This window comes from Calonectris borealis, chromosome 4 (assembly GCF_964195595.1).
Source record: "Calonectris borealis chromosome 4, bCalBor7.hap1.2, whole genome shotgun sequence".
Classification (NCBI taxonomy): Eukaryota; Metazoa; Chordata; class Aves; order Procellariiformes; family Procellariidae; genus Calonectris; species Calonectris borealis.
In genome coordinates this window covers 37,829,855-37,856,768 of record NC_134315.1, presented here as the reverse complement: position 1 = coordinate 37,856,768, position 26,914 = coordinate 37,829,855, and the positions used below count along the sequence as shown (strand labels likewise).

Below are 26,914 nucleotides of genomic sequence, written 5' to 3'. Positions count from 1 at the left end.
CAATATTAAATCCCTCATTTACACAGGAGGTGCGCCTCTTCGTGTCATGATATCCCCTGCCCCAGCACAGATGCTCGTGGGAGCAGTTAGCACATGGGTACCATCTCTTCTGGAGGATGAGCACTCATTTACACTCTCCTCCCATTTAAATCCTTCCCTGAGATGAATCCTCCCCGCGATGCTGTGGTCGGCTCAGCACGTAGCAAGTGACGAATGATGCTGCTTTCAGTCGGCGAGGGCACTTGCGCCCCTTGTTTCAGGACAGAGTCCACTTGCTAGCGAACGAGTCTTCCTTAATTTCAGTGGAAAGATGAGGAGCAATACATGTTTATAAGAACTGTGCCTTGGCACCAAGGTAAATTTGTCCGGTGTGATACTCAGCAACTGTCTGGAGGGTGCCATGCTAAGGAAACCCCAGCTCAACTGAACAGGAGGAAATTTGGTAAAATTCGGCTGGAAGCATGTAAGAAAAGGCGAAATAAGCAGAGTCGCATGACTCAAGGTGGGAGTTGGTTGCACTGGATTTTTATGCAAAGGAGGAGCCCAGGAGTAATTCAGCAGGAAGAACGTCACTTCTGCAGTACCAGGTGTCCCTTGGAGGTCTCCCACTAGTACATGAGCTTCTTTGGTGTGATATTCCTATCGCCACCTAAAGCACTGCTTCTGACTGGTGGAAAAGGTACCCAAATCAAGGGAAAAGGTGTCATTTTACCTAATTTAAAATGTCAAAAAAACCCTGTGCAAATTATTGTAAGGTAATCCATCTAAACATGTAAAGAGCTATAATTATAAATATATATAAGATCGATTCTGTTCACAAGGTAAATTGATGGTGGCTTTAAATTATGTTCAAGAGTACATTTGACAAGTAATGACTTTTCAAAGTGACGTGTGTCTAATTGAATAAACGAAGTGGAGAGTTGTAATGACAAGGTGGATGAGCTGGACAAATTTATTCAGAGGAGAGTGCAGACAGTGTTTGTACGGACATCCTGAACTACTGCAGTAAATAGTCTAATGTACATCTTTTAGTCTGTGATAATAGAGGAGAAATGTGAAGGACCAATTTTTCAAGGTAATGACAGAATAAATCAGGTGCAATAGTGCACTGTGCTGACTTGTAGAATTCCTCTGATGAAAATTATAGAACTCAGCTCTTTCAGGCAAAATTACGGTGCCATGATTGTCATAAATGATGTAATCATAGGAGGGGGGATTTCGTACACTGTTAATGCATTCTGGCTTTAACTATTCATGAAAAATTCATGAAAAATCTTTTGATTTAGGTTACTTACCGTTAGGTTTCCATAAACCATTTTCATTCTTCCCAATTCTATCATGTATAATGACTTTACGTTTATAATCTCCTAAATTTTATAACATTAAAAAGTAGTGAAGACACCTAAAACATTTAAAGAGGAAAACAAAGAATTTTTTCTCGTATCTTTCAGGTATAAAGAGTGCATTTTGGGGGTGGGGAGAGAAAGAGGAATACATCTGAAATTTCTTCTAAGCATCTAAAAAGAGAAGTGTATCCCTCAGCCCCAAACTGCCTCTGAAACTCTGGGCACACAATAAATAAAACACATATCACGCTAAAGTACAGTGACGTGGTTTACATGGATTATACCACAGAAAGACATATTGTGACTTATGAGTAAAACCATAATAGTTGACCATCTGTAGAGTACACCTGGATGGATTCATTGAGAGATGTAATACTGAGGGTCCTGGCAACATTTTAACACACTGTAAATTCACACTTTTTTCCCTAAGACTGAAGATTTAACATAAAGCATGCATTTTTCTTCTCATATTTCCTATGGAGGCTATAAGGAAGAAAAATACGGCTGGCACATTGCTTTGTCTTTGCAAAATTATTGTTCCTTTCATGCCTCAAAGCAGAATTAAGTTTAAGAGGCAGGTTGTCCTGGCACCACATTTTTTTTGTTGGTTTGACATTTTTAATAACTGCCTATAACTGCAGACATGGTATTGAGGCAGACTTTGTTGCCAGAGGTACATTTTTATTGTGAGCTGAGTAAAGAGTCTTTTATAATGTAAAATTGAGGCAATCTCCAACTTTTTGAAGTAGCTCGTTAATTAATATTTACAAATTGCAGCAGTGATCCACTTTAGATTACATTTGACATCATATTCATAATTAGTTATAGTAGGACCTTAGGAATACTATTTGCAAATATAATTTTTTTCTTTTTTACAATATATGCACAGTTAGAATTTCAGTCATTTCTGGTGAATTTCAAACTGTAAGGATTTAGGAACACAGACCTTGATTTCATTCAGTACACCTTGCATTTCCTTCAACATGACAGTTTTTATTCTGAATTATAACTACTAAGATTACTAACATTTAAAAATAAGAACAACTGAAAACTTGTTTGGGTTGTAAATGCTAGTATATTTAGTGTTTCTACTACATTTTGTGGACAAGATATTTAATGCTTTGTGTGTATTTTAGTCTGTGTCTGTGACTTAAATATAGCTATAAATGTTTTAATAAAGTTCTGTTGCTTGTAGAGAGAAAAATATGGTGGTGAAACAATTAAAAGTCCATTATATTATATTAATCAACTAAAAGAATATTTAGAAAACTTATGCATCATTTTATCTACATACATTCCAAGTTTTTATAAACTATTTTTTGTTTTGTGTTTTTTATATTATCTGCCAGGAATCCTATACAAAGGAAATGGTGAAAATCATTTTATATCTCAGCAACCCCCAGTTGTTAGTAGTATCATGGGCAATGGAAGACGACGCAGCATCTCCTGTCCAAGTTGTAATGGTCAAGCTGATGGTAATAAATTATTGGCTCCGGTTGCCTTAGCTTGTGGGATAGACGGCAGTCTTTACGTGGGGGATTTCAACTATGTTCGGCGGATATTCCCATCTGGAAATGTAACTAGCGTTCTGGAGCTAAGGTATGTTTTTTTCTCATCTCGGACTTTTGGAGTTGTGAATTACTGTTGCAAACTAAAGTATGGAATAGATTTCTGACATTGTGTAAGTTAGAGTTTCCAAATGCTTTTGGGAACAAAAAAAGTTGAGTCAAAAGATTTTAATGCATTTGAAAAAGTATTTAAAACTAAAGTAAAAAAATTTTACCCTCGTAAAATACTTTAACTATGCTTATCTAAACTGTGAGAATTTAATCTACCCAAAGTAATTATTCTGTGGATTTTAAGAGTTAACCTATGTAGTCGACATGAGTGGACAAAAGACGATCATTCACCACCTCACTAATGACAGATGTAAATGTTGCCTTCTTTTCATCTTTTAACATCCTTTCTGAGTGTTTTTCTAATAATGTTTTTCTGTTCTTTTTTACTTGCTCCCACCAAGAAATAAAGATTTTAGACATAGGTAAGCATTCCTTAAAGAAGATTTATATTTTTCTAACTGTTCTTTTTTCTTTTTTAACAAATGAATGCTTATAATGGAGAAGTCATTTCTGAGATGTATTATTAGAAAAGAGGAGTATTTTTCAAAAATAATGAGTTCATATGTTTTAGTTATGTCAGCTGTCAGGCTGTATCGTCCTTTCGGATACGAGATCCTCTTTTCTCATCACTCTCTGTCCACAGTCAGGCTTCTTTTTATGCTTGTGTATGCCCTCCTTTGCTGTCCCCTCATCTCTGCTCACTCCTATTCCAAAAGTGGCAGCACTTTTGCTGATCCTATCAAAACTCACTCGTTAATTAGATACCCCAAATACGATGAGAATGGCATATAAGTAACAAAATTATAAAAGTATCAAGTGAGTTCATTTCATTAGCCTTTTGATGTTGAGTCTTTTCAGGCTCATGTTTTAGAGATTTATTTCTTTAAAGGTGAACTTCTCTTAATAATGGAAGTTGAAATTGTCCCATAATAACACAACTCTGAGAGTTAAGATTTTAAAGTACACGAGGATTCATAAGATTGGTCATAAAAACAATAGTAATCAGACGGATTGTAGTACAGCATTCATCCTTCCCGGCATCTCTACAATATGGGCAAGAACAGAAGAGAAGAAGGGGATGCTTAGAATTGCTGTGCCACAGCAGCCAGTGCTGATAAGGAGACAAAAACAGAGTTATGCTAAAATCTTGTTGGATACATGAAACCCTGGAAGACTTCGTGGTGGAACTACTAGGTACAGGGCTTAGCAGTCCCGCTGGTCCCTTTCTGTTTTTTGCTGCCAATCGTTTTTCTTCCTTGTTTTTAAACAAATCCCAGAGAGTCATATCTCAGTTCTCCTTTTTTTTTTAAATTCACTTTGCTTTGGACATACTTCTTTATGAAGAAGGGGTTTATGTTTAAAAAAGTATGTTTCAAACACGTTAGGCAAAAAATTCCATGACTAAATAACGTGTTTGCATCAACGCTAATGATCAGAATTGGGAGTTGATGCACAGTCTAGCTGGTTTTATGTTATTTTCCAGGTGTGACTCAGAGGCAATCTCTTGTATTTGATGGTTTTAGGTTTTCACTATTACGTTTAATTTGCATTTGTTCCACTACTTTTAAAAGAATTATATCCCTTGTGGTATCATAAAGTTGTGATTGCAGCTGGCTAAGACATTGTCTAGGCATATGTATGGAATACAGAATAATACTCAAAATGGGAGTCTGGAATGGACAAACGGGATTAAGGAGCGGACGCGTGGTGACATTTGTTTTGCTGTGATTTAGTAGCGACGCCCTCTTCTACCTCTGGCAGAACTGTGGTCACAGGCTCAACTGCGGCATTTCAGAAACTAGATCCGCGCATGTAAGAAAAGTTGGTGAGGGAGAACATTAAAGCTTTTCCCCTTTATTCATGCCTACACATGCTGAAGCTCCAGGTAGCGAAATTGCAATCATATTGCACAAATTAGTATAACAGCATTTTCATGTGCTTATATATCGGCTGTGAAGTGGGCTGAGGCAGAAGGAGGCGTAGACTGTGGAGAGCTGGCTCTGCAGGAGCAATTGTAGAGCCAGTGGGCAGGAGGTGTGGAGCCCACTGTGCAGCCTGACATGGTCTGCTACGAGTCTGAGTTTTCTCTCCCATCGTACAGCATTTTCCCAGTGTCCACCCTTAGCCTTAGGGCTTTGCTGCTCAGGGGCTTCCTAAGCCAAAAGTGGCTTCTTTATGCTTAATATCCCCTGACAGCTTTTTATTCGATTAATTTAGCTGATTTTTATTTAACACCTGTAAACTTTTAGGATCCACCAAATCCTGTGACCGTGGGTTCCCCAGCTTAAGGACACACTGTGAGACCAAATAGCTTCTTTTGCCTGTGTGAAGTCTTGCAGAGCCCTGTGAAATGCTGAGGAGATTTCTATTTGAAGTACAGTTTGGAAAACTGCCCTCAACAGACCACTTTGCAATATATAATTACTAGGTATTGAAACTAAGAAAATGCACTAAAATATGCATTCCCCAAGTAAAACCAATGAACAAGGCTAAATACTAGTTCAGATCTATTATCTATTCAAGCACTGACCTTTCCTCGCCTATAAACACAGTGCTTCAGCACAGGGAGTGATGTGCCTCCCACCTCAAAGAGCCTGTACTCTAAATTAGACAGACAATGCAGATCAAATTTATCCTCTCATGTACCAGTGACCTAACATTTTTTCAATCTCAAAGCTGAACTGATGTCTTTATACACACTGCTGCCTGTGGGTGATTAATGCTGATAGGCATTCATGGAAGAAGTAATCTTTAGAAGGACTTTGAAGACACGGAGGTCATTTGTAGGCTATGGCGGTATCCCAAGTCTGTAGAGAGCCAGAAAAAAGATTAGCAAAACCTAAAAACAGCTTCGAGGGTATATGGTTTAGAAGGCACAGAGTGAATGGGAGAGAGGGGGGGACTGAAGCAGGAAGAGTATTTTTTTTAAATTCCTGCATGGAGAGTAATGTGGGTGATCTGACAGCTGAAGAATTAAAAGATCGGTCTAAGCAAGATAAAATTATGCAGTGGGAAATAGATCATTACAGCTCTGTGCATGTATGTGTGTATTTGCACATGTGTGTGTGCACTTCAAATTTGAAGCACTGTTACTATTATTTGGTATAGACAGAACAAGTTAGTTTGTAGTTATTTGTCTTTATGGGAGCCCGTGTTGGTATGTAACTGCATGTTTTTCAGAGCTACTGACAGCGACTAGGCGATACTGAATGAGTCAAGAAGTTACTGACTGTGGATTTTACTTCTTTGTGTTTATTGTTATTGGTGGAAGGCAGAAGCTTAATATTATTTCAAGCTACAATGAAATAGAATAAACTCTGTGCAGCTTTCCAGCTGCTGGCTGCTTATCCCTATACTATTTTTGAGCTCTGCATAGTGCACATAGATATTTTCTGGCTAGGAAACAAAGGTGGTTTTCACTGGACAGTTACTCCGTTGCTCAAATTGTGCCTTGCTCCTGTGAATTAATGAGGTTTTTCTATCAGCTAAAGCTACCTCAGCTTTTTAACCTTCGCTTGAAAAGAAACGCTGAAGTGAAGCCTGTTGTATTATCTTAGAAAGGAGCCATTAGACATCTACGTATGGCAAATTGGAGAGTTTATATTGATTCAATAGCAATATCCTATGCACTCCCAAACCTCGGGGTTTTTTTATAAAATGAGAAAATATCCTTAAATTATTAGTTGATTTTTTTTTTAATGAGGGTACACTACTCACTATGAGAACTCATCCCAAATAAGAAGAGTTTTTTCATTTTTGTTGGAGTTCATTAAAACATAGAAATGTTTCCATATTCTTGAAGAAAACAGCTTTAAAAATTCTTTTTAGAAAGAAATAATTTGGTAGGCATCAATTATTTCGTTATTGATTTGATGACTCTTTATTCCAACAATTGAAAAATATGGTTGAGGCAATGTTAAATGAGTTGAAGAGAAGTACTTTAATTTAGATTTCAGTAGTGTAAGAAAGGACTTTATTTTAAATTACGATGAAATAAAATTTAATTGCACATTTCACATTTTGCAATGTGTTTATATTTGAAGTGTCTGCAAAGTTTCTTAAAAACCAAAGTAATCGTGTAAATGGGTATAATTTAATTTGCAGTCTGTAGAGGTATAAATCATTTGTACACTACATAGTGATCATATTAAATGATCTCTGTGTAAATTAAAGTTTTGAAAATACCTTACAACGTTGGCAATAATAGATTTCTAATAGACAGAAATTTAAAGTAAGCCTGCATTTAATTGTTTTCAGACATGCTGTACAACACTCAGCTCTATAGCAGAGCTTTTTAAGAGGTGCTAATCACTGTGTATTTGATTTCATTAGTCTGCTTCACTTGGTTTCTTCATTCTGAACCAACATGTTAAAAGTCTTAAAACCAAAGAAAATCCTATTTATGCAACACATTTTTCTGTGTTTTTGTAATTGGATAGCTATAAAAATCTGTCCCTGCTAAAAGACATAATTTGTTCACGAGTTGTTCCTGTTGGTCTCTTGTTGCTTTTTCCAAGTGGCAGTACATAAAAATGTGTTACATTAGCACAGTTATGTATTTACAAAATGTGAAGTACAGCATTCTGCGAACAGATGTTTGGCTATCACCAAGACTGGTAGATCTGTTTAAGCAGCGCTTTTGCAAACATCAGAAGTGGGACTGACTGTTCTGACACTCTGCTTCAATCCATTAGGAGAGCATCTGAAATTACCTCCTGTATTTACATGACCTTATTTCAGCTCTTCGTGCCATAAATTAGGTCAGGAATCCCAGCTGCAGTGGGTTAAGTTTCTACATCATAATATATCAACCCCAAAGGTACTCTCCAGGGCTGTTTTTTTCACCAGCAGGGGAGAAAAGACAGTAATTCTCAATTATGTGGCACCAGTGGAGAGGCAAAATGTACGTTTCTGGGAAAATGCTTAGCAATATATATTTTCACTGTAATAAAGACTGTGTTGGCATAGTTAGCGGTTTTGTGCCAATGTGTACCGTTATTTGAAATATGACTCTGAGTTAAGAAAAACAGAAAAGCTCCGCTCAGTGCTCTGGTGGAAAAGATGACATTTCCTAATGCGTTAAATCATGCGTATCACGTCTTTGAAAGCAGTGGATTAAACAAATACTTATGAAGGATGTCTTATCTCTTGCCTGTGAACTAATAATACGAACTCTGCCTTATCTGTTTATGAATTATATAAACCGTGCACCCCAGCAGCCTTATAGAAATCGTAATAAAACAGATAGGATGGTAACAGCAACAAAGTGTAAGCGAGGGCTGGGGTCCTGCTGCAAAGTTTGGAACTGGATCAAGGTTCCCAGGAAGCCTGGGGGTTTTTAGACTCCACTATTTTGATTTGGCCTATTACAGAGGCAGGAGCCGTCTCGTATTGCAAAGCATAGAACAGGCCTGTGAGCATCACGGACAAAATGGATCTTCTGTCCCAAAAGGTCAAGAAGTCTAGATTGGACTGCCTGTCACACAGGCAAGAAATGAGAACCAAGAAAGGTTTTGGGGCCCTGTGACTTGTGCTGCATATGCCTAGAGCATCACCCTGGTTTTTAACTATTTATGCTTTACTACTCACTGCGTATGAACTGAAGCCTTTTCTTCTTGATCCAATGTTAGGTGCAATTAATTACAGCGTAGACAATGTATAATTCCATTTTACAGCAACAACCCAGCTCACAGATACTACCTCGCAACTGACCCCGTGACAGGAGATTTGTACGTTTCCGACACAAACACACGCAGGATTTATCGGCCCAAGTTGCTCACGGGTGCAAAAGACCTGACCAAAAATGCTGAGGTAATAGGAGGAACAGGGGAGCAGTGCCTACCATTTGATGAGGCAAGGTGTGGTGATGGAGGCAAGGCGGTGGAGGCAACTCTCATGAGCCCTAAAGGTAAAAAGAGTTATCCCTCCGTAACTTTCAAAATAATACGGAAGTTCAGAGCCAGGGGTGTGATTGTGTTTAATTACTGAACCCAGTAGTTGGCTTAAAAATGTGGTTTTGAGTAATTTTTTCCAACTGGAAATACCACTGAGGAAGAGAGCTACAGGAGACCTGGGTTGGTTTTTTAGGAAATATTTGGCTTTCATGGTTATTGAGCATTTTTAAACGCTCATTTAGATTACGTGTTTGGCAGGGCACGGTGAAAAATTTAAAATCAGTGTTGCTTTTGGTCCCACTTATCCCATTTTTCAGGTTAACTTAAAAGCTAGGCCCTTCTCAGCACACAACAGCAAATGAGCAGCAAATGTGATCAATAGTAGATTTCATACTGAATATTGGTTTGTTATGCAGAATATGTTTACAAGCTGGTTTACTACCTCCTGCCTACGACCGTATTTTCTGCCCTTAATTTCCACTAGATATATACCACTTATGCCCTTAGTTATGGCTAATACATTCACTGCTAGTACAAGAAACTGATTTTTATTCTCTTCACTAAAGGAATAGCAATCGACAAGAATGGGTTAATCTACTTTGTTGATGGGACCATGATCAGAAAAGTGGACCAGAACGGAATAATATCCACTTTGCTTGGCTCCAACGACCTGACCTCAGCACGACCTCTAACCTGTGATACCAGCATGCACATCAGCCAGGTACATTTTAGCTGCTGCTAATTTGGAAAGCTGAGCTGGGGCCAGAAATGCAAATGCAGCTTTCTTGCCCCTTAAAATAAAACTGGGTGGAGCGCGTAATGGATATTTAACAGTGGAATTTGGGGAGAAAGAAGCCTATTCCAAGGGCATGAATCGCAGTGTATTCTCTTAGCTATAAATGCTGCTGTATTCAATTTTTCTGCCCATAAAGTTCAGTTTAGTTTAGAACAGCAAAACTATCAGCAGAAAACATTAAGTCTGGTAGTAAATACTGGGAGAATGGCAGATCTGCTAGAACTATCTTGGCGTGTTGATGTTTTCTGAATAAGTAACATCCTTACCCTGCTAGAGTGAATGAGAGGATATATGGAAAAGAACATATGTTTCTATTTGTCTCAAGAAGCTTGTGTAGGTAAGAAGGGACATCACTAGTGGTATGTTTAAAAATGGAGTACAGGCCGCTGTTTCGTAATCTGGAAGGTAGTAAGTTGTTTTTGCTATTACAAAAAGGAAGATGAGTACTGTCCTTAAAGTATGTATTTAGACTTTGATATCTGTCTCTATTTTTATTTATGCATTTGTGATACAGAAAGGTATAGCATTTATTGGAGGGGAAATACAACCTGTATTATAGTTCCAGTGCAACTGGCTTTTTTTCAGTAAAACAGATGTCTGAACGTTGTTCCCCTTGCCTCCCTGAAAAGCTTTCATTTGCTGCATGTATTTTCATACAAGTCTTTTTGTTGTGATTGGTTACAGCACATGAAAAATATCCTTAGAGCAGTGTCTAAAACTGAAGGTGAATTAATTCATTTAATCTGCACTGCTTAACTGTTTAACAAAACACTTCTCTTTGTTAAGGTTCGTCTGGAATGGCCTACAGATTTAGCTATCAACCCAATGGATAACTCCATTTATGTTTTGGATAACAACGTAGTTTTGCAGATCACTGAAAACCGTCAGGTTCGCATTGCTGCGGGGAGGCCAATGCATTGCCAGGTTCCTGGAGTGGAGTACACGGTGGGAAAGCACGCTGTACAGACCACGCTAGAGTCAGCCACTGCCATTGCCGTGTCCTACAGTGGGGTACTTTACATTACAGAAACTGATGAAAAAAAGATTAATAGGATAAGACAGGTCACAACTGATGGAGAGATCTCATTAGTTGCTGGAATACCCTCAGAGTGCGATTGCAAAAATGATGTCAACTGTGACTGTTACCAAAATGGAGATGGCTATGCTAAAGATGCCAAACTTAATGCCCCTTCCTCCTTAGCTGTGTCTCCAGATGGCACGCTGTATATTGCTGATCTGGGAAATATTAGGATACGGGCTGTGTCAAAGAACAAACCCTTACTGAATTCAATGAACTTTTACGAAGTTGCTTCTCCAACTGACCAAGAGCTTTATATCTTTGATGTCAATGGTACTCACCAGTACACTGTGAGTTTAGTCACCGGAGACTATCTGTACAATTTTAGCTACAGTAATGATAATGATATTACTGCGGTAACGGATAGCAATGGGAACACTCTTCGTATCAGGCGGGATCCCAACCGGATGCCAGTAAGAGTGGTCTCTCCTGATAACCAAGTCATCTGGTTGACGATAGGCACTAATGGATGTTTGAAAAGCATGACTGCACAAGGGCAGGAGCTTGTCTTATTTACCTACCATGGCAACAGTGGACTTCTGGCAACTAAAAGCGATGAGACTGGATGGACCACTTTTTTTGAGTAAGTACATAAAATAAAGTCAGATGCCTTATAGTTTTATTGAGCTATATAGTACTATTTGAAATATTTCTGGAGACTGATGAAATAAGTGTAAAGATGGCCCTTGATAACAAAAAGCACAAAAAGGTACTTTTTGTTTCCCATGCTGTCTTCCTCTGTCTGACTGCTTCTAAACATTGGGTCTGAATAATTTTAAATTCATTATTTTGAATTTCAGTTTTATGTATTGAAATAATAGTGAGACATCTCACTCTTGTCAAGAAAGCTGTAGCTCAAACAACCACGATTTTGTAGATTTGCATCACAAACTAGGTTTTCATCCCATTTGCTCATTAGATTGACATTGTTCTGCAGCAAATACTGACAAGAAATTTGTCTTCACTGTTTAATATTTTTTTCTTTCTTTTTTCCTAAGTAAAAGCATGTCTGCATAGTCCTTTACCCAAAAAAAAGGCTGGGTGGGTATTTTTTTGAGGTTGTAAAAGGTTGTGTTTCACTGAGTGGCGAATATGCAGGAAGGATCTCCTGGATGACTTGGTAGGCTTTCACACAGGTGGGCCTGGGCAGAGGAAGCTGAGAAAAGAAATGTGGGCTGTGGGGGGGAAATGTCATTCCTGTAGGAATAAACTGAAAACACAGAGACCACCAGCAACGTGTGGTGTACAGGTGTGAGCAAAACAGCAAGAGGTATTAGTGGAACAGTAGGACTTGTAATTTTTCCAGCCTTAGAAAAAATCTTTTCAGTGAATTGCTTTACCCTCTGTTACAGTCATTAAGTCATCAATGCCTGTTCATAACAGCCAGATTAGCAAAACGTTTTACAGAATCCTCAATTATATTGGCTAAGGAAGGTCATGACAATTTACAGATAAACTAGTAGAACCTGAGAGATCACATACGGGTTTTATAGGCAACTTCGTCCCCAAATGAGCTGAATATAAACAAAATGTAACAAAAATGCAGCTTAAAACACAAACAATTTATTTCAAAAAAGATCGATGTAGAATTAACACAGATTTTTTCCAGTCATCTCTGTCAATTGGAAAAAATATGTGTATTTTTAAATCACATGAAAGACATGCTAAGGTTGGGTAAAAATGTGTCTATGAAGGAGAGGAAGACGTAGAGTTAGTATGATAAGTAAAAGTGTTAGAGGGCTCTCAGCTGAAGTATTCAGGATTGGAAAGGGCATCACGAAAATCCAGTAAGTTCCTCTTCTTTTTCTTTTTTTTTCCCTCTTCTTTTCTCCTATCTTTATGATGAAATGCAGTAGCAACTGCTGCCAAGGTCAGGGCCTAAAAAAAAGCTTTCCATTCAACACACATGATAAAGAAAATAAAGTGCCGATGTCAGGCAGTGGCAGCAAAGCCAAACATCTGTGTTCTGAGATAACTTCGCATTTCTGTCAGCGTACATTTGGATGAGGCAGTGTGCAGGAGGACTCGAGCACCTGTATCTACTCTCCAGCCTTTACATATGCCCGTCAGAGACACGAGAGCAGCAGGTGCTGCTTCACTGCGTATTGTGTCCTGAAGTGGAGACAGGGCTAGAAATGTTGATCCCTAACAAAGACAGCAGGTGGAATGGCGCTGCTGCCAGTTTTAAGGTATTCTTACAATAATCTGCAAATTGGCAGGGCTTTGGTAGCAGGCACGTTCCCAAAGCATTAGCACACGTCTGTAATATTTAATTGTGCATTGGTGCATCCGCTGCGTATCTTTTTAGGTCCTGCCAAGAGGACACAGAAGCACAGCAAGGATACGCAGAGGAATGAGAAACTGTTCGGTCGGGAGGGCATGGGTTCTCCTTCTCGTGAGTTGGCCTTGTCCTGTATGCTGAGAGACCAAAGCACAGCTGTGGATGGGCTGGGAATAGTCATCCATTTCCACAGAGAGTAAATTTGGTGTTTAACTGTGACACCCACAACCACTTGCTTCCAGGAGGCGAGTTGGGCGAGGCAGTCAATTTGGGGGATAGTGAAGACCCTTACTGAAATTAAGGCATCTGCTGGGTACAGCAGGCACTTGAAATCATGCTGGCATTCACACTGGCTAATTGAGGACCTAGAGTTTTAATCAGGGCAGTAATTTCTCGCCATGTTGCCTGTAGTTTTTGTATAGTCTACTGTGGTGTACGGCAGAAGTAGCTGATGGCTCCTGAATGTATCTTAATGGCGCCTACATGATTGCAAAAAAGTGGATATTATATTCACTATTAAGTGGTTGATAGGTCTGTATTTTTCATCATAGGGAGAATTTAGGGTACTTTGTGTCATGAAGCTGAGTCTGTAAATAGCCATCTTTCATACCTGATCTGCTTTCATGCAGACTTTCTGGTCTGAGTTAGGTTATGTCCAGCTGGCTTACAGAGAACCCAAAGGGCAGGCTATTCCCCTCAGTAAGTATTAGTATTATTTCCCAGCTACTGTTTATGCATTTCCTAAGCAATTACCTCCAACGAATGTCTCGTTAGAATTCCCAAGCTGAAATAATTACGGAGAAAGCTAGGCAATTTCACTCACCCCGAATTTGCAAGTGTATGAGGCTTTTGCGGAAGCAAAGATACTCATCTACTCCCCGTAGCCATGGTGAAGAAGTAATCTGTTTAATTGCAACAAGAAAGATTCAGATCAGACATTTGGAAAAACTTCACGGTGAAGATTTTGGAGCCCTGGAGCAGACAGACAATGATAGTGACCCCTTGCCCTTCACAGACTGTCTTTAAGAACAGAGTAGACATCTTTCAGGACTAACGCAGGAAATGCAGAATCCTGCCTTGGGGTAAGGGTTGGACCACATGACCTCTCAAGGTCCCTTCCAGTTATGTTTTCTATGATGCTCTGATAACCAAAAAAAAATCGCACTGATTATGTAAAGCTACAGGGAACAAGTGAAAAAAAAGCACTGTGTTATTTTTTTTTGCCAAAACAGCATTCTTAAAAACATCCATCGGGCATCATAGCTGCTTACTTGTTTTTAACATAAAATCCCCATGCACCAAATTTGTGTCTGTGTATTTCCCTTTTGAAGAAAAAGTAGATCTAAACATGACTATTTTGCCATTTTTTATTCTAGAATCAGCAAACATTATCATGACTTTGCTTTTCAGTGCTGATGATTTGTAACATTAAATCTGAGTAGGCTGTGTTTCAGAGGCTTCTGCTACTATTGCCAAAATGGATGGAAACCATGCGTATCGTATAAGGGCTTATGTGGGCGTGTGTATCTCTGTCCCAGCTTTTACATATTCATGTTTGTAGGTAGCGTGGGCTAAAAAATTTTCAGCTGAACAGTCTTCTGTTGAAAAAAATGAAGTCTTGTTAAAACAGAAAGGTTTCCCTCGAACATCAGGAGAGGAATAAGAAATTAGGAGAAGAAATCATTCTGACTTCCTTGTTCTATTTTAGTAATAGCAAAATATTTCAGTTTCATTGCTGGATGCATTTTCTTTTAATATCTGAGTTTATTTATGTATTTTATTTACTCTATTGTATTATTCAGATTCTCAAAATATTTTGAGAAGGGGATAGAATTTATATTCCATGGTGAATTTAGACTTTCTTCCCACTCACAGTTAAAACTTTTCAACTGTTAGAATTTCCAGTGGACTAGAAATGTTGTCTTTCATCTAGCTCTGAGTATGGCTGGGTTGTTTCACCCTTTGGTTGTCACACATCTGTTTAAGTGGCAGAAGTTACATTGGAGTAAAAATACTGCGTTTTTAGTAATAAAAAGATCAGTCTTTGGAGCCAATTCAGTAATAGCTTTGTTAACTATTCTCTTGTGCAAATCTGTTTGTACAACTGGAGCGTGGATCCAAAGAACTTAGATCATTTCAGTTGACTTTTCAGTGATTTGAGAGCAGATTTATGAAAATGATTTAATCTTTTTTTCCTTTTTTAGAATGACTTTTCAGTGAAAAGAGGAAATCTTTGAAAAAAACATTGCATTGTGATTGCCAAAAATTGGCAATCACTGCTCTGGCACATGTTAAAGCATTTGGACTTGTTTCTTTTCATGGCTTTTTTGTACAGTCTAAATCACACTAATATCAGATCCAAAAGAAGTTTACTTTTTTATTTCATTTAGTCTGGACGCTAATTAATCTAGAGTTTATTTTATTTAGTCTCCATTTTGCCTGAAGAAGGGAAGGACTGACATACAGGAAATCTTTTTTACACTCTTCGTGTTTTTTACAGTGAAAATTTTAAGTACTAACTTGAATTTTTTAGGCTATCATATAATCTCTTTTCTGTATTTGTTTACAGACTTTGATTTTTTTAATATCTTTATGGCAAAATGGATTTCTAAATTCCTATTTTGTTAAGGGTTATAGTCTGCTGATCAAAATTGACACTTTATATTTCAAGAATGTGTACTTTTGTAAAGTACTGTTACTAAATTTCATAGTAACTGTTACATATTTCAAAGGTCTAAAAGCTTGCTGAATAAAAAAGATATTAACAGAGCATGCACAAAAAGGATTGAAAATACACGCATTCTAAAATCCAGTGGAGCCATATGAAGCTAAAAGTCTTCCAGGTTAGGTTTTATAATTAAATTCTAATATTAAACAAGGTATAAGAGTAATCAGCCTAATCAAATTCTGTTGTTATAAAATTGTGAGATATCTGAGCTGGAAACTGTTAACTCTAACTGCATGTTATGTATGCATAATATGAACATTTAAACAAATAAATCTTAAAAGTTGAACTAACTGTATGTATATTAGCATTTGGGAAGTGACACTTCCTAGCTAGCCTATATGACATTATTTTTGTGCAGCAGTTTCCATTCTGCTTTCACATACAGAGAGCTAAGCCAGGTGCACAGAAGGAGCATTTTCTCTGGACCTAAGTTTTTGAAGTATCAGAAGTGAACTACTAAAGAGCCTTGAAGTGCGCCTGTGCAATTGCTCAGTCGTGTAGGAGATCAGACCCACCTCCAGCCTGCAACCCCAGGTCTCCCATCAAAGCCCTGGCATGCCAGCAGTTGCCAGACAAGCTTTAAATTCAGCTGAAAATGGGTAAAAAGCTCACGATTAATTGAAAGTTTGACGATGCTCAAGAGAGCAAATTATTCCAGAGAAAAAGCTGCTATTACTCATGATACTTAATCTGACCAGAAGCATAAGGCAGCCCTCTGAGGTCCCAAGGTCCCAAGCATCTTGTTCAGCCCCACTTCTTCTGAATCAACTCACTATCCCGAGTCACTCCCTGGGAGCCGCTGGAAGCTGAGCACATACTTGAGGGGCTGTCACAACCTCGCCGCTCTCATTCAGCTTGCTCCACAACTACTTTGTGTCACTTCAGCTGGGACGTTACGGGGAAGTTCTTTAGTTGAATCGTTGGCCTGCTGCCCTGCCAGCCTCCGGCTGCTTTGTGCTCCTCAGGTTGCTCAAGGAACTGGTAGAGGCTGCTCTGCAAGGGAGGATCCCTCCAGGACAAGAAGACAGCCTTAGTTGTGTGGACAGCACCTGCCAGCCCAGAGGTTGGGCTGCACTGCTAAGGTTGCAGTGTATGTGCACACTGGTGTGCTTGGCATTCAGGTGATCTCTGACAGCCACAGAGTCCTTAGAGGTGGTTTCGGACAAATCGTGGTCAGCCCAGTGTCAGGTGTCTGGGATCCATCCCTCTGTGGTCCCAGACCAGGTGTTTCTGCAGGTCCTCTGTAAAAAGGCAACTGTTCCTCCATCTCACAGCTCCCCTGGAAGGTGCAGGCTGCATGTGCTCTCCTTTGGCCTCCTCTAACCCTTTTGGTTAAACTCGGGTAACATTCCTCCCTCAGCCGTGAATTAATTCCAATAGCCGCTGTTTCTTATCTCTTTCCTGCCTTCTCTCCGCTTGCCTTCCTCTCCTTTTAGGAGCAATATCAGCAGGCAGAGATCTGATCCAGAGTAAGATGCCTCCTCCTTCTCCCTGCAAATTCACTGCCTTTCTTCCGTGTCTCTCTTTTGCTCTCTAGTCCTTGCTCTCCTACTGTGTTTCCTTACTTTCTTACCTTGTATCTTGCTCCTTCCCATGTCTCCCATAATTTCTCTAAGGCGTGTTTGGCTTCCCTGCCTTTTCCTTTCCCAGTGGTGCATTTCTTCTCAATCCCCTCTTGTATCTCTTGACAGTCCATCCAATGTTTCCGCGGGCACTTCATGCCCTGAGCTCATTTGTCTTCCCCTTCCCCTTCTCCCCCTCCCACTTGTCTTGTCTCCAAGGGAGTGCAACAGAAATCAAAGAGAGTGACATGAGCAAGCAGAGTCCTTACAAGTTTACTTTGCTCCCGCAGTTAAATTAACGAGCTTTCCAGCCATTCTGGAAATCACGCAGGATGTGAAATCCTTACAATAATGTGAGACTAGAGAGAATCGCAGGTAAAAATCTATTTTCACTGCATGCTGCAGAGTATCACCCTTTGCGTATTATGCCTTTATTAACAATGCATTCAGTGCTGTGGTTTCCCTAAAACTCTGTGATGCAGAGTAAGATACTGCCTCTGGCTTGGACTTGTTTAGTTTCCCCACGTACCAGGCGCATCGTCTGTAACTGTCAGCATTTGGCAACAGGGAACAGATGATACTTTGCAGTTTTCCTCTTGCTTCATCTTAATGCATTGCTTGTGGAATCTCACTTGGAAATACTGAGATTTGGCTTGTAAAAAGTCTATGGAACTTCTACTGAAAGGTTTCGTTTAGATAAAAGCAAGTATTAAATTTTGAACAGATAAAAATTATCTCCCAATAGTAGTGTCAATTCACTTGCTCTTTTATTGTATATTAAGACGCTCACAATTCAGTTTTCATAATTAATATTTCTATACCATTTCCTGTAACATTTTTGGGGTTTTATTTTCCTATAACATTTGTGTTTCTATTTGTATTTCTTTTTCTATCACATTTATGTTTCAGTAATATGAATATCTAAAAATGCCTAGTCTTCTTTTTTCTTGCAATTTTGGGGCTTTCATTCTAATTTGATTCTGTTTTGTTACAAATACCAGAACTTTCTACAAAATCGTGATCTGGCTTTTTTATTACCTCTAAACAGCATTCTCTGAATGTCCTTGGTGTCATAGCGCTTTTTAGATATTTTTATCCTTTTACCATCAACAACCTTCTATACCTTCTGCTTTTACTGCTGCTGCTTCTTGCTTCATCAGTCTAAAATGTAGTGGCTATAAAGTAATTAACCATACTCATTAAAACAGTTTTGTTCAGCTGATTTTCATATTCTTGCATTGACTTTTGTGGCATCACATGAGCCCTGGATTGCAAACCATGACTTACAAGTGCAGTGTCTTTAATCTTCCCATATTATATTTATTCAAGCAATAAAAGACATACTCTCTTCATTCTTAACCACCTCTGAATTGTCTTTTTGGGAATATTTTTGAGATATCCAGTCTTTGCGTAAGTGCCTCTTTATCCACATTGCCTGTCTTAATCCAGCATGCAATACATGTATTTCTCTCTGAAAGCACATTTCAGAGACTAGGTGTAGTCAAGATTTGGTGCTTCTCCTCCTCTCAACATGGCACAAATTGAAACTCGAATAGGCATAACCCTCTCTCACCATTTCATGTAGACCTGTGGAGGCAAACAAGCTAAGTATTCCCCCTACCCAAAGAGAAAAGAAAAATATCAAGCTGACATGTTCAATTTGTGCATGGCCACAAGCTGAAGAATGACGTGGTTTTTTAAACCTTCTCTTAGATATATCAATACTACACAAATATGTAAACATGTTTCATGCAACATGCAATTTCTGAGTAGAGGTTAGTGACAGTTGTGCTTGCTGACCATACTTACCATGTTTCTTCTTTAGATAAATTGTTAAATACATTTCTTAAATTTCTAACTTCAACTTCCTTTTGCTAAGAATAGAGGTTATGATCTCACAATTTTATAAACTGGAACTGTAACTCAACTTTACAGTAAATTTCATAATTATAATACAACATGCTGTTATATACTTTAGTCTTGTAAGACTTGTGCTGACAGCGGAGCACACAAACTTGCTGTTTCAAACCCATTCTGCTTAATAAAGCAGCCATGGTAAAAATAATCCATTAATAGATACCATTAGATATCAATGTGAAATTTTCTAGAGAACTGTAGTGTGTCCCCTAATTGCTCTGATACTACGAGTATATATACCGTCTGATTAGACGAGTATCTCTCATCTAATAGACATTTACCCGTTTCTTCATTCCTGAATGTTTACTGTTCCTTAGAACTAGGCTAAGTAATAAAAGCAGAACTGAGAAGCCATTGAATAGGTAATAATATCAAAATAGCAATGCTGAAGACACATATCAACATTATTACATCTTACATGTATGAGAAAGGGAGAAGTGCTTTGATTTCTGTCAAGAAAATCAGCTTGTGATGTCTCTGTGGTTTTGGAAAGCACTTTGAAGTAAGGCTAGTTCAGCAAAAAAATAGTATTGTTCCTATTAATGATATGAATGTCCTGCTTTGTCAATCCAGTCAGCTCTGATTGGGTCCCTGAAAGTATCGGTTTCACTTCTGGCTTTATCAGGGACTTAATAATACCATTTGTTCAGTTATTGTCATGTTAATATTCTTGTCCCATGTTAATCTTCTTTGTCAAACAGAAATCAGGGAGGCTGTAGCCAAGCTAGCTCGCTCTTCTTTATACTTACCTCACGGGGGATCTGGTGTGGTGAGGGTAGAAGGGCAGCTCCAGACTGCACGTGAAAGGCGGCGCTCTGTTTTCAGTCATGCTGTATTTTTAACCTTTCAAAATGAAAAAAAAAAAAAACAACAAAGAAGAATTAAGGGGAAAAAGGCAACATTACAGCTTATTCTGTGAACAAAATGTCTGGCCAAACAGACCAGCCTTACGTCCTTTTTTCACTAAAGGCCTATGCACTCAGCTCTGATAGTGTAAGCAGACCTTCCAGCAAGGGACAATCTGTCATACAAAGTATATATACACCAACATTTCTTTTATTTGAAAGGCCATACTCTGGTATTTATATCGACAAGGCACACAGTTTATTTGTACAGTAATAGATGAGCTAAGAAGCAGGGGGCGGGGAGGGACACAGAAACAAGCCAGCTGCCTCAGGGAGCCCTGAGATTAAAGACACCGCGCGGGAAGCTGCTGCAGGGCAGGAGCTGGCTCTGCACACCCTGGCAAAAAGCAGAGTCCGGCCCCTGCGGACCCCGCGGGGCTCGGGGGCAGTGAATTCCCATTAGAGGGAAGTTGAAAAGTAGGGGATGAGTGTTGAGGTCTTGTAGATAAAAGCCTGGCTACTGTAATTTAGTCTCATCTTCGTAAGGACAAGCCCCTTCAATCAGTCTTGAATTGGCTGCACTCAGTTCAAAAGGGTATGCGGTGCTGAGGAGCACCCCTAGCCCTGGGAAGCTGCTCCATCCCCAAATAACACCTCTTATTTAAGCCACACCGCCTCCATCCCACTGCTCCCAGTGCACCCCTTCCCCCTTGTGCATACAGTGGAGTTGTTCTTCCAGCTTTTCAGAAAGCACCATCATTGTTAACACTATTTATTTGTGCAGGTTCTTGTGCATGTAAGGTATGTGTCAGAAATGCAAGTTATGAAAAAATTCTTGGTTTTGTGAATCCTTATGAGAATATACGTGGCAGGTGCTTATCGCAGCAAACAGCACAGTGTGGGAGGATTGCAACACCATACAGCAATGAATGAAAAGTTTGGCAGTCTTCTGGCAAAAAGAAAAGAAGCGGCTCCAGCATGATAAATTCATGTATTGCTTCTTTCACTGCAAAGCACTGCTCCCCCCAAATACCTGTCTCTGGAAGTCATTTTGGATTAGGCCGTGAAGGTGGTCAGTCTTACTGCAGCACAAGCACTGAACTCGCACTTGTTTGCCTGGTTGTGCAATGAAGTGGAAAATGAGCATCAAAAACTTCTCCGTATGGAGGTGAGCGAGCTACCACGAGGGAAGGTGTTGATTCATTTCTTTGAGCTCCCTTTCCAACAGACGCCTTTCCTGCAGTGATTTTCGTTTAGAGTGTGCCTGTTGTTTTGCAGATGAGTTATGGCCTATTTAGGTGAATTGTTCACGTCTGGTGTGCTGAATGGCAGTTTACAAAAAAAGACAAAAAACTATCCTTTTAACGTTATGACAGAATAGACACACAAAAAAAGCCTCAAAAGCTGCAGTTACAACAAGAGAAGGTGAAGAGAGAAATTGTCAATCACTTTCCAGCTGAGGAAATACCTTCATTAAACCTGGGCTGAAAAATTTGTCCTGACCACGTTGCTAAGATAAAAGACCATTACCTGAATTACTTAACCAGCTGGGCAAACAGTTGCATAAGACTTTCCCAGATGAAAACGGGATAAAGACCCTTTCCCCACGGAAGGCAGCCATCAGATAAAGGGACAGGAAAAAAGGGACCAGCTGCTTGAATTTAAGCTTGAGTTGTCTGACACTTGGTTGAGCAGGACAGAGAAATTTATCTGATACTAATACTTTTAATGCCCTTCCAGCCTCTGTGGTTTTGTGAGTTTGCATTTTCTGCCGAAATTCCATTAAAAAACCAAGTACATGGATAGAAAAATTCCTGTCCAGAGTTGGACTTTGGGCTGCAGTTTACTTTAGGTCCTTCCTAGAGTCATTCCTGGACCTATTTTCTGTAATTCCTATTCATCCACTATTTTCTCTGAGCTAGGCACAGCAGAAAGGAAAAGAAAAAGGGAAAGGGAAAAGGAAAAGGAAAAGGAAAAGGAAAAAGAGTAGAGCAGGAAGGAGAGGGAAAAGAAGGGAAGGAAGCTTTTTTTTTCATATATTTAAAATTCTGTAAGACTGGAAATAATATTGAATTTTTTTCTTATGCTGAACAATATTCCAGATAAGAACAAAGGAAAAATGCTACCCTTCTTAGACAATAGTCAAGTTTAAAAAAAAAGTCAATCCACTTGTCATAATTTACAAGCCTACTAACATACATCAAATTGTCATTTATGACACATTTGCTTCCCTCTTGTTAAGCAAAACAAAACAATATTAGCAAGACATACAGCTATCTTCTTGTTTATGGTTCCACTTTTAAAAAAAAAATCTATCTGTTATATCTCAAAAGGAAGTTATAGTTTAATATTTTGGGTTTCCTGATATATGTGTACTGTGAGTTCACAAGCAAGATGCTAAACCTTTTAAGATGTCAAATACACTGTGTGGCAATAAAGGAATATGTGCATACGGTATTTCAATTAATATTATTTTTAAAAAGGCAGGTTGTAAATGAGTAGTTATGGATCCACTGAAGTGTGTATTTCGATGAGACTAAAGAAGAAATGCCAAAAAAAAGATAAATCATTTGTTCATCCATGCATCTGTAGATTATTTTCACTCTTTTCATTCTTAGCAGGCTCATTCAGTCACTCTTCAGACAAGTAAAAAGCAAAAATGCATATCAAATTGAGGAAAGCAACTCAGAAATGGAATAAAGGGAAAAAATTAACAAATTTCATGATGTTGAAGTTGAGAGTCTTTTCCTCTCTTTCAACAACCCACAAAATGGTTAAAGATGGTCAGAACTAGAACTCCCAGTAAGTTGCCATGCCCTATTTTAAACCAGTGGAGGACAGGAGGGCTCCATACGGGGGATGAAATGAAAATAAAAGTGATAATATAGAAACTATGAGTTTGTTTCCTTTTGATCAGCAAGATAACTATTTTTTAACTGGGTTAGCAATGCAGTGATACCCTATCAAGGTGGCTTCTCTTTACTGTAGTTTTCCAATTGTGAATTCACTATTTGGGAGGGACTAAACTTGCAGTATGCTACGGGAGGCTAAATACAAGTGAAAGAATGTGTTTGCAAACTGACATTCTTTATGTTAAAGACAATGATCTCCTTTATGTAAATGTGAACTTAATGGCCTCAACAAGCTGAAGGAGACATTTCATTGCCAGGTTAGGACAGATTTTTCATGTGTGTCAACATGGTGAGTACACACCTAAAACAACAGCACGCTGCACTTTGAAAGTCAACTTTGAACCTTCTGTTCTCACGTGCCAAGAAGCAGCACCTTGGTGTATAAAACTTCTGACAAATAGTTTGAAACAAGTAGGATAATGTTCCATAAATTTTTTAGCCACTCTTGATAATTCGAGATGCATAGAGGAAATGCCTGATGTGTGTTGAGTGAGAATGTAGCAGTACTTTTCATTTTACTGTCAAAATTATACATGCCTGTATTGTGAAGTGCATTTATGCCGCATTTCTCTTTTACAGTACGCCAACTAATAGTATAGTCTTTAACCAGTCTTTAAAGAAATACATAATACATATTTGTACTGTATGTCTTGTTATCTGAAATGTGCAGGAACTGGCATGCCTTGCTCTTCAACCTGACATGTTTACAATAGCAAAAAAAAAAATTACACAATTTATTTTCTTAAGGGAGTATGCTGCAGCGGTATGTGGAAAAACAGTATCAGTCATAACTTAGCAATTGGCCTTTGCAGCAACCTTTACTATACATTTCATTTCTACAGCTCCCTATTTTATACTGAAGTAACTTCCAATATAAAACATTAATAACGCTCTGCAAGTTGGGGTTGAGCTAAGTGTGCTCCAAACTAAGATACAATGCACATGAGAAACAAGTCAGAAATAAAGAAAGTAGGGCATTTCCATCTGTGACAAAGCTTACCAGGAAGTTATCACTGCAAAATGAAGTGTCCTACATAGACTAGAACAGAAGATGGTCTGGGAAGGAATGTAATTAAAACTAAAGGAGATGAACAATGGAAGAGAGACTTCCAGCAGGTGAAGAGCAAAAGGTCAAGAATCTGGGAAGATGATAATCATTATCTCTGAGAAATTCTCACTGCAGAAGGGGAAAACTATCTGGCAGTGACAGATCGTCCTAAAGAAGAAAAAGAATTTGATCTAAGGAAAACTTCAGCTACCGGTGGTGGCAGCTGCCCCTGCTGCTGTCTTCTGTAGTTATTGACCAAATACGAAGATTGTTACGTTAATGCGAATGGAAATGAGTTGATGGGATTAATGCACATGAGGTCGTGCCCAGTAAGCAAGTTTCTGATTTAGATTCTCGAAAAGTTTATGTGCGACTTGCTCTTGAGGAATTGAAGAGGTTGGTTGAATGGCTTTGCTGTGGAGCCTGGCATAGCAGAAAGATCAGAGAGCTCCACGGCAACACATATGCCTGAGCTTGTGTTTGGATGAAAAGATCAAAGAGGCTGTGAAACGCCAAATATAGGCACTCGTTCTCTAGACTTTAGATCTCACTCCTTTTAGGGCAATTTCAATATTAGAACACTAGGTGGATAAAAGAAATCTCTCAGTCTAAAACTGACAGTCTTGGAAGAATAAATTCACCTTGGCAGCAGAATGCAAGGATATTTGGATGTAATAAGAAAAATGGCAGAGGAATGCCCAAAGGTATGAGTGATGTTGCTATGCTGAGCATTGATAAGGCTTTCATTGTGGACAAAAAGATACCAAGTATAAAGTAAGTTTAGTATTCAGTGTGCTGTGAACAAAATGAAGGACACACATTACAATCCATCATAAAATGGAATATGTAGTAAATTGTAGAAAGACCTATTTCCCTTCTTTTTTTTGTTCATGGCTATAAAAGTATGAGAAATCCTATTCTTACCTTTCACATCTCAGTTACCTTTTCTTCTTGCAGTAGGATGCCTGAACCAAGCAATCATAGCTTTTAAGATTCTTTCAGCTTTAAAGTCATGTTTTTAAGAACATGAATGTGTAGCATGATTTTTTGCTGATCTTTGCTCTCTCCCACTGTAATAATATTAGCTGCTTATCTTAGGCTCATGATGTGCTTTCACATACTTGTGAAAGACGAGACCAGTTCAGAAACTATAGGCACGGAGTCAAAAAATAGTAAGGTGGAGGCAGGAATGCATAAAACAACAATAGCGATGTTCAGCGCTGCATACTGCAGTGAAGCCACACACTGTACTGAATACTACTGATGTGTAGCGTTTTCCAGCTCAAGTAGTATACTCAGAAATATGATAGTTGATTTCTCACAAATACTGTGATTGAAAGGGTGAAAAGTTCTTCTTACCAGGAAATCTTACCTTCTCTGGCTTTAGTAAGCGTTGTTTGAAATAAAGACCACTACTTGGCCATTGGAATCAAAGGACGCAAGTAATTCCCAACAAAATAATTTGATACCATTTTCAAACATAAAGCGGAAAATAGAAAAGGACACTAATTGGACAATACACGTTCCCCTGGGAGTTGAAAAGGGAAGTTGTTCATGAAAAGAAAATAAGTTTATGGAACCAAGGGATGAGACTGAAGGTCATACATAGGTTAGCAGTCACATTCATGCACAAGGAACGTCGGTATGTTTGTTTCGGTTTCCCGCATAAATGCAGTATCTCAGCTTGCCAAGTCCAGTATGTGAAAAAGAGCCAAAATTAGGGCTGGAAACACACTGGAAGAAACCCCATTATCTTGAAATGTACTTAACTTCAAGAAATAAGTTTCCCCACTTGATTTCCCTGGCTTGCAGGATGGTTTCTGATTTTTAAACATTCTTTTCTTTTTCTTGTTGCTAAGCGAAAGTCTCATATAAACAAAGGAAATCAACTGTGTTAAAAGGATGGAAATGACTGTATGCAAAAAGCTGTCAAATCTACAGAGTAAGCAAACTGGAAAAAAGCATTTCTTAACCTAATCCTTTCAGTTACAGCAATGCTGTGCAGTACTCATGCTGTTCACAGAAAGTTAGTGTGTTGTGGGTTAAAACTGTTTGGAATTAATTCTCTCAATTTAAGAAACAGTTTCTGTAGCCTCAGTGATATGCTTGGGGCTTTTGAGGGGGCTTTGGGGATTTTTGCATTTCTTTTCCAGAAGGAGCAATTTTTATGATAATTGTAAGCATGAAGTGTCTAGGGCACTGTGTGGACCTGCAGGGTCATGTTCTAGTTACTTTAAGAGACTAAAGCTTCCTTCAGCTTCCCATGGTCAAGATCATGGGAGAGGGATGGAAAACTCCTGAGACCAAACAGGTCATAGATGGGCTGAATCACCCTTTGGGTACTTGTTTCTCTCCATTGCAGGTACAGGCAGGCTGTACTTCTAAGTGAGGAGCCTCAGCTGAACACCTAGGCTGACGAATCCAGGCTGTACTACTGGATCTTAAAGGCAGTTTTATGACCTGAAGCTCACATAATGCTTTACCTCTCTATACAGTGACCCAAATGCATGTTTGGATATGAGCATGGGTCTCAGGTCTCGTACCAATGGCATTAATAGCTGGAGTATACCTAACACAGCATAGGAAAAGACATGGTTTAGAAGTCATAGGTCTACTTCAATTACAGAAATTTTATCTACCTATTCATATTAAATGGATATATAGCCCTTGGTTTAAAGAAATGTCAGTGGAACCAGGAAAAAAAAGCATCTCCTGCATGGCTTATGCCACAGTTCTCAAACTATGATCCACAGGCAGTTAACGAGTTATATATGCTAGCTGTTCTGATTTCCAGCTACAAACAGCTTAAGTAGATTAAATATTACCCCAGATTCTTTCTCTTAATAATAAAAGGGATGTTGAGCTCTCAGGAACAGGAGGGCAGGTGG

The 26,914-nt window shown here is 38.9% G+C and overlaps 1 protein-coding gene across 1 annotated transcript in view; it reads left to right on the top strand.

The window, feature by feature from the left end:
* TENM3 (teneurin transmembrane protein 3) overlaps positions 1-26,914 on the top strand; it is a 126,394-nt gene that overhangs the window by 81,350 nt on the left and 18,130 nt on the right. The window contains exons 15-18 of the mRNA XM_075149291.1: positions 2,696-2,945; positions 8,617-8,873; positions 9,426-9,580; positions 10,442-11,316. Of these exons, the coding sequence (XP_075005392.1) occupies positions 2,696-2,945; positions 8,617-8,873; positions 9,426-9,580; positions 10,442-11,316 (1,537 nt within the window). The remainder of the gene's footprint in view (positions 1-2,695; positions 2,946-8,616; positions 8,874-9,425; positions 9,581-10,441; positions 11,317-26,914) is intronic.